General features: G+C 42.3%; 1 protein-coding gene across 1 annotated transcript in view; it reads left to right on the top strand.

Annotated features, from left to right (window-relative positions):
- Positions 1–8716, top strand: part of LOC102311688 (RING finger protein 150) — a gene marked incomplete at its 5' end in the record, with an annotated part of 24336 nt that extends 15620 nt beyond the window's left edge. Inside the window, 3 exon segments of the mRNA XM_042216982.1 lie at positions 1687–1783; positions 4136–4391; positions 5307–8716. Of these exon segments, the coding sequence (XP_042072916.1) occupies positions 1687–1783; positions 4136–4391; positions 5307–5425 (472 nt within the window).
- Positions 8717–9013: the final 297 nt, after the last annotated feature.

Genomic DNA, 9013 nt, shown 5'->3' with positions numbered 1-9013 from the left:
GTGGGTTGTGCTGTCTATAAGAATATACCATGTTTTAACTAGCAGTGATGTGAATAATCTATATCAGTGAAATAATTACAAAGTAATTACTTAGTGCTTTGAAATAAATATAGTGCTGCAGGTGTCAGTGCTAGAAAGAGGAGGACAAAGATTAGAAGACGTTTAATAGTAATGGAAACTAAATAAGACAGCTGTGGTTTTAACTTCTTCTCACTTCAGTTGGGCTGTTTCTGCAACACATAGTGGGCTTGGATAGATGAAACAAGGCCTTTCTTCATGTTTACTGGTTTGTGCTGCTGCTGTCGACTACAGGAAAAACATGTTGGCTCCACCGCGGCTCACTGACTGTTTTTTCTGCTTGTGTGTCAGACTACACAGTCCCACCAGAAACTGTGACTGCATCAGTCTTTGTTGTGATATTAACCTTTTTTCTTGACAACAGCTGAGCCTGCGGGGGCTACACTTTAGCCCTTAGGCTGGTTAGCAACCAGCTGACAACCTACGGTGACAAGAGGAAAGAGGGATTTCTGGTGATATTCAGATGAATTCAGTTGCACCAAAACTCTGCTTTTGAATGCTTTAATCACAAGCAGGTTGCCACAGTCGTCTGTAGTGACCTTGTCTACAAACACTCTGCATTTCACTATTTAAGCTGTAATGAAACTGGAAAAACTTGGACTTCAAGGTAAAAGTTGTGCCTTACTGTTAAAACCAACACTTTTAAAAGGGTCAGCTTTTACTTTGAAGGCCACTGGCATCTTATCCCTTTTTGTATTGCGCTTCTGACTTTTTCACTATCACTCGATGAGTAGTTGCTGGATGTTTGCAGCCAAATCAGCAATCTGCAACAGTCGGCGACATGTACTGCTAAATGCATTTTACAGTCCTTGTACAAAGAAGAATACCTGTTTTATGTTATGAGGGTCACTAAACAGTCTGTTAACCTACAGTATCCTCATGTGATTGATTCTAATGTGAAAATACTTTAAAAATATAAATAAAATTAATTATTGCGGGTTCAGCCTCCTTTAGTTGCTTCACAAGTAAAGCTGTTGTGGACTCTGATGGAAACCCCGTCACTGACCAAGGTGGGCTTTAACTTGAGCATCAGGCTGTTGTCTGTGCTGAACCCTGGCATGTAGAATTTTATCTTTCTTTGTGAAAATGAGGGACAACTGAGAGAAGAACGACAAGCATCCAAATATTTAAAGACAATGATGACCATCACTGGTAAACTGTTCAAATACCAGCCAGAAAAAGCCCCGTCGAGTGTTTGTTGTTCATCCGAACTTGTTGAATGGAAGCCGTGATCGTTGCGGGCAGAGTCGACCTTTTTATTACATTGTTGCCAGTCTTGTTTTCATGTGATCACAAAACCACTTTGTGCCGATGGAAGCTGCTGAGTTGAGCTCAGGGCAGATTGTTTTCTTGTGATCAGAGGAAATGTATTTTTGGTTGTGACTACAATGACTATTTGTTTTGACCTCACAACACTCTGGCTGTGCGGCGCACTGTATGAGATTACCAACCAAGTTTCATAAAGCATGTTTGCGCAGATTCTTGTGTGCCGGCGCTAAGTGAAAGCAGGTGTGATGTTTGTCTTTCCTCACAGCATTTTTCTAATGTTTTCAGATCCACAGTAGAACGACTGATTTCACCATATTTTATTGTTTTTCTTCTTTGCAGACATTTGTTTCATAAGAGCTGCGTAGATCCGTGGCTGCTGGACCACCGCACATGTCCCATGTGCAAGATGAACATCCTGAAAGCTCTGGGCATCGCTGTGAGTGTGAAACTGGGTTTTATATTTCCTAGAGTGAGAAGGAGGATAGCACAGGTGTTTAAGTTAGACTGAAAGCGTAGGATATGCAGCCCTGAAAGGAAGTGATTTTATAGTTTAGGACTGTACAAGAACGTTATGACGTGTTTATGGCTGCTTAAATAACAGGTGATGATAATATCCTTCCTGGATCTTTTCATATATTGTCGCTGATCTGTCATAGCAGCCCCAAGTCATGCATCCTCTGATCCGTAATGGTAAATGGTAAATGGCCTGTATTTGATATAGCGCTTTTACTAGTCCCTAAGGACCCCAAAGCGCTTTACACACATTCATCCCCATACCACACATTCACACACTGGTGATGGCAAGCTACATTGTAGCCACAGCTGACCCTGGGGCGCACTGACAGAGGCGAGGCTGCCGGACACTGGCGCCACCGGGCCCTCTGACCACCACCAGTAGGCAACGGTGAAGTGTCTTGCCCAAGGACACAACGACCGAGACTGTCCAAGCCGGGGCTCGAACCGGCAACCTTCCGATTACAAGGCGAACTCCCAACTCTTGAGCCACAATCGCCCCAGTAATGTAGCTGAATGAGGTGTCAACATGGGCTGGGGGGCAGAATGAAGGCTGCAGTCCTACCCACTTTTCAGTGTGAAAATTGCAAAGAAGGAAATGAACTTTTTAGTGAGTTTTGTCCTTAAGAAGGGATCACGTCACAAAACTCCAAACTGTTAATTTAATCTAAGCCAGACGTCTGAATCATGCTCAGTTTTTACAGCTGTCTTACCGACAGAGACGTAACCCACTGTCTGTCTGCGATACATAAACACACCAGAATGTGAGGTGTTTTCCATGAAAGTGTTCATCATCAGTTTTGGAAATGCATAATTCATTAAATGAATGTTTTCTGAGTCTGTTTAAACGTTCTCACTTCTAAAGAAAGACAGCGACTTGCAATTCTTTGAGACACTCGTCAGATAATATCCACTGTAGACCAGAAGTTGGGAAATTCCTCAAGCTGCAAGAAACCGTTGCAAAACAGAAAGTGTTCCTTTGTTCAAAAACTGAAGGGAGAAAACATACAATCCTGTATTCGATGACTGCGATTGAAATGATCCTTTACTAGCTTTACTAGAATTATTTCTTTTAAGGTTGTGTAAATGTTTTGAAGCTCTTCTCTGAACCGAGGGGTTTCTGCCATGCTTCAGGTCTGCTTAGAAACAAAATGACTAGGTTTGCATCAAGGGTTAGTGAGGGTGGTCTCTGCCTATGGAGCTACCCCTGGAGAAACCCAGAGCCTTTTCTAATGGTCATCAAACCATTAGACCGTGTCTTTATTGAGATATTGTCAGTTATCAAAAGTCGACTTTAAGGGTAAAAGCAAGGTCATCATCAAAGAGAGGAAAATACTTCATGCAAATGACAGGCTCTTTCTTTCTTCTCCTTCTTTAAAAAAAATACTGGAGTAGCTTTGAATGATTCACTCCAAATAATCCTCGTTTATCTTACACCGGGCTCTGGGCAGCTCCTCGGTCTCAAAGATCCACTTAGCTCAGCACCCTTCATGGACACGTCTCAGTTTTAATGACTGATTGCCGATTCCATTACCCAACCTGTTGATGCCGTTTATCATATTTCCCTTCAGACTGGTGTTTTTAACTATTATTTGTGTAGTGTTTTTTTTGTATTTTCTAACTATTATTGAGGCGTATTTCTCAAAATGAAGAAGCTTTAGTCCACCACTGCAACAACAGAAAAACACAGTAAAAGTACAAACGGACATCTCAACCAGAGGTCACCCCACTGACTTACATCTGCCAAGAAAATCACGTTAACTTGTATCAGTGGAGAGTGTTTGTCTGACAGTTTGTTGTTAAAAACACACCATGGCCCGATGTTGGACCGGCCATTAAAGCAACAAAAATGAGTAGAAGCCTAGTAGAAAATGTTAAATACTGACAGTTATGTAATTGGTACTGGAACTGTTTACTACATTAGACATCTGTTTTGTATTGCGTTTAACATTTAGGTTGAATTTGTTCAGTAAAAATTGCTTTTATCATTTTCCAGTAAAAAAGTATTTTTTCTGTTTGTAACAAAACTCAGTCATTCAGACTGTGACCCTCAGTGTTCAGAGCTAAAACGTTTTTAAGCTTAGAAGTACAGGTTAGCTTGTGTCTCAGAACTAAGGTGTGAAGTCTGACATAGATCAAAGAAACTTTTAAAAATGGCTGTCACACATGTTGATTAGTTAGACCCTCACTGTATCGTAGGTAGAATGACACGATGTCAGTCGGCTCCTGGAGCGGGACAATCACACTGGTGTTCTTTCATGTCGCTCTGCTACAGCTGAACGCAGACTGTCTGGACGACCTGCCTCTGGACTACGACCTGGACCTGGGCCGTGTAAGTGGGGTGGGCGGCGTTGGGGTTCTGGCCCTAGAAGCTGTGGTGTCCGGGGCGTCCAGCGACGGCACGCTGAGCGAGGGCGGCTCCTCTGTGGTGCTGGACCCCGGCGTGCGGCGGGTCGGGCTCCCACAGGACTACCAGGACCCTGACACCCTGAGGGACAGCCCTGTGACCACCACCACGGACACCCACACAGGTGACTCTCACACTCCATCTGATAAGTGCTCGTACACTGACACCCAGTGGTGTCTGTGCCCCATAACTCGCTTCAGTCATGGCTACTGCAGTCACACTGACTATGTGATGCATCTTTACCCTGATCACATTAAACTTCCTCTTTATTTCATAATGAGGAAGTTTAAGTGACTGCAAAAGAGGAAGCAGAAATACAATTTTAGCTTAATTTTATTGAATGAGAGGGTCCCATATCAACCATGCTACAAACTATTATAGAAACATAAAGCTAATGTGACACTTTTGGCAGAAGTTTGGGGATGTTTTCATTTCTCTGTAGAAAAACGTTCTCTTGTCTTGTCTGTGTCATGCTTTAATGTCATCCTTTCTAACATTCTTTCGACTGGTTCTTATATAGCACTATTCTGCTCTACTTGAGCACTCAAAGCAGTCTATACACAACACTCACCTACTCACACTTACAGTTATGTAAGCAGTTTTTTCTACTTCTAAGTGCTTTCTAACATTCATACTCCAATGAACACATCAGGGGCAACTTGGTTTTCAGTGTCTTGCCCAAGGATACTTTAGCATCCAGACTGGAGCAGGGCTCAAACCACCAACCTGCCAATTAGATGACCTGCCTGAAGTCCTGAGCCACAGACATTAACACAGTCTTAATTCTAGGTTCTGTTTAGCAAAACCGAGATTAGATTGCTCTCAAATGTCTTTGCATTGTTATTGTAGACTAGAACAGCTGGCTTCACCTGGCCAAGTTTGAATTGAACTTATTTATCGTTATTATTGGAAGGAGTTTCACACAAGACTTTCAGACAACCGTGAAACTGAAAAGAGCGAACCCTCTCTGTAATCTGAATTAAAAACAAAAGTTACGTCTCCAGAAACTCAGGAATAGCCCTCTTTTTCTCTCTTTCAGGTGAGCTTCAGCCAATGGCGAGCAGCGCCTCAGTGGCATCATTTGTCATCGCTGTGGAAACGGGTCTGTCAGACGAGGAAGTGTCCTTGGAGCAACCTCAGTTGGTGGACAAGTCCTGAGAGCAGCACAGCAGAACCTAACCAGAATCGGCCCAAACCAGGCTCTAATCAGGTTCAGATTAGATAAATAACAGACCTGACTGTTATATTTAAAAAAACAAAACAAAATGATGAAAAAGAAAAAAATATCTGAACCAAACCTGACCGCATTCGACTGAGCAAAACCTGAGCTAGGCCTGGGATCTGGTTCTGGTTTTCTCTGGTTCCAAGTGGATGCTAAAACCCCGATCCAGCACCAGGGTTCTTCTTGGCTCTTCTACATGGATCTGTGATACAAGATTTCGCCAAACCAACTTGTCTGGACCAGACGTATTGAAACTAAGTGGGCCTTTTCCAGTGTGTTCACCTCAGTCCTTTCCTTGGTTCTCGAGTTAACCAGGATTTTTCTCCAGTGCAACTCAGTCTACAGATGTCTTGGTTAAATCCAGTTCTGCCTCAGTCAGACTCGCATCTTGTTATCCTTACAAACCTTTCATTGACCCTGACAAGCTTCTGCAGTATAGATCGAGTCCTTCATTTCAAGACTTTTTTTTTGTCTCCTGACTTTGAGGAAGCAGTAGGCTGTATTTCTGTATGCAGTCTGTGAATATAGATTAAGCTTTTGTTCTGTAACTTTTCTCTGGATCTCCTGGAATATTCTCTTTTACCTGGTTTTCCCGAATAGGGAAGCACAACAGCAAAAACCAATCATGATGGACTGCTCGCTTCCTCTCCAGGTTCACATTATTGGAAAACTCTGTTAAATAAGCTTATTTTAATTTGCCTGCCAAAAGGCCAGGCAGAGCCTGTTCCCTGATGTGTGTGTGAGTATCTGCGGTGGATGAGTTACATTTTGCAAAGGTGGACATTTACTTTGAAAGGACACAAGCTACTCTGAGCAGTGGTTTTCTTTAGTCTGTAGTTTATGTAAAGAGGTAGCTTTGTCCTGAAATAATTACTACCACAGTTTGACTGCAGTTTGAACAGCAATTACACACAGTATTGTTTCCTTTTAATCCCCCCCCCCTCTTTTTCCCTGTCTGTGTTATTCTAGGCTTTGTTATCTTAACAATACTCTGACAGTATTTAGTTTGGTTGCTTTCTGTCCACAGTTGGGTTTCCAAACAGGGTTCCTATGTTTGTCTGCAAGAGCGATGACATTTAAACCACTTTTTCCCATTTTTTTAAATTTGTTTGTAGATTACAGGGCTCCACAGAAAATTAGAGGATTGATATGGTCTGGCCTTTCTGTACAAGAAGTGCATATGGAGGCAATAAATCCTGCACCTTGGGTAATCGGGTCGATAGACATCCCGTCATAATGTATCAATCATCTTTCGAAATATTTAAAACGCTTCCAATGCTGAGCAGAAACATTTCTGTCGATCCTTTGTTGTGTTAACCCGAGATAACCGTTTAAACCATCTGCATGGCCTACACATGCAACTTTTATTCTCAGCAAAACAATCAATGTGTGCACATGTCAGCTCTGGTCTGTTCTGATAAAGTGGACAAAGAATGAAGAGGAGTCAGTTTAGTTCAGACTGTATTTTTGTCCACATGTCAAATTCCATTTTCTTGATACGAGTTATGCAGAAAATTGCAATAAATTAATTAAGAGGGATCCAGTCAGACCTTAGAAGCTGAAAACAATTTCAGAAAATGGGATGAAAATGTGACAGTTTTGAGATTTCTTCTTCAAACCCATAATCACAAAATAAAAGTGATGGCTGTCGAGTCCACACTTCGGCCAGTGCCGGGTCAGATAATGTTTTTTTTTTTCCACATAAGCCATTTGGAAAATTTCTATCACCAAAGTGCACGAGAGGGAAGTTTAAAAACTCCAACGCTTGCAGTTGCTGTGCTATGTTACTTAAACATCAGATGTTCGAGTTGGGATCCAAGCTTAGAGTTGACCGCGCTGTAGAAGTCTGAATGACAGGCTTATTTTGTTCCCTAGCAAGGTAGAGTTATTTGGCCACAAACAGTGGATTTGCAATCTCCGACTTCCCTCGGGTGGTCTAACTGAGGTGTGAACTTGAGATTTTCAGCTTCAGGTGGAACACAGCACGGGGCCGGTCTGTTGTGGTTTGTGGCCTCTGACGAACTCGGTTGTTGGAGATTCCTACTTTTTGGGTCAAGTCGAGCTAAGAGAAGCATTTTGTTGCAATTTTTGCACTGATCATTTGTGCAATTAATGTAGAACTGATTTTAATTAGGAACAAGATATCAAAGTCTGCCCACCCTTTAAGGTACACAGTGGAAACACTTCCCTTGTCCTTCTTCCGTCACCTTAACCTTAGCTAAGCAAACTCTCTGTGGCAGTCATACATCCAAATGCCACGTAGGAACCCTGTCTATAGTGTTGCCTTGTTTTGTTTGACTGTCCAGCCGTCTGTCCGTCTGCCTGACCACACGTGTCTGTTACCATGGCCTCATGCTGCCTTTTTTTTTTTTTTAAAGACACATTTACCTTTAACCCTGACAATCAAGGATTGGGTCCTTTACTTGCTAGTCAGGGATCCTCTCTCTGAACCTTAGGAAACCTAAGAAGCGCTTTCAAATCTGCAGTCAACACACCACACAGTAGAGGTTAGATGCTATTACTACTTCCACAGATCAAGAAATTATCACCACCTCCTGTGAATTAAAGTACCTGGGATAGAGAAATCCTTTTAGAGCTTTAGAGACAGATTTGTGGAAACGCGTTTCATCAGGATGTGTTTGTCAGCTCGAAGCCGAACATGTAAATAAGTATATAACACAAGTCCACTTTGCCACGTGGCATCACTGTCAGTTTGTCAAATTGGTACGCAGACTGTGTAGGGCTGCGGTCGCATTGTGGTGTCGGTGGCACCACAAGGTTCCCGAAAATGAGAAAGATGAAAGATTGTCGTCTATTTTGATACCAGAGGAGACATTTATTTTTGTAAAAAAGACTGATTTCCTTCCCACTCTCCCGAGTCTACCTGTTGCCTGGATGATTCTCAATGTGATTGAGCATTGACCGATTATTAATGATTATTTGTATAATTGTACATACACACAGTTTGCAAAGGACCTTGATGCTATGAGCCTAAACTGTTGTTATTATGCTTCTCTGTAAAAGGTTTTTGGGTTTTGTTTTTTTCTCCTCTTTGCTGTAACCTGATGAAAAATGAGAGAAATGAGACCAAAGGGCAGACTGGAAAACCAGCGCTATACTGGTCCACCAGGCAAACTGGATCTTATGAGAACTTCCAATGCTCAAATAAGAAGACATAATAAATGTTGTGCAATGAAAAAATAAAATATTCTCCTAACAAGGCTAAATTTAAGTGGTGTGTTTACTGTTTACTTGTACTTTAAAACTCAGCCCTGCGACAGACTGGCGACCTGTCCAGGGTGTACCCCGCCTCTCGCCCTATGACAGCTGGGATAGGCTCCAGCACCCCCCGCGACCCTGAAAAGGATAAGCGGTAGCGAATGGATGGATGGATGGATGTACTTTAAAACTAATTAAAAGCAAATGTAATTTGGAGTTTTCTGATGAGCAGACCGATATTTGGACATTCAAGCTGGTACAAATTTGCAGGAATCAAAGACACAGTGGTTGTGTGTTGCGGTCTT

The sequence above is a fragment of the Haplochromis burtoni genome, unplaced genomic scaffold (assembly GCF_018398535.1).
Source record: "Haplochromis burtoni strain Fernald_Lab_line unplaced genomic scaffold, NCSU_Asbu1 Contig_1429, whole genome shotgun sequence".
NCBI lineage: Eukaryota > Metazoa > Chordata > Actinopteri > Cichliformes > Cichlidae > Haplochromis > Haplochromis burtoni.
The sequence above is the reverse complement of the archived record's forward strand: the minus strand, read 5'-3'. Positions and strand labels throughout refer to the sequence as shown.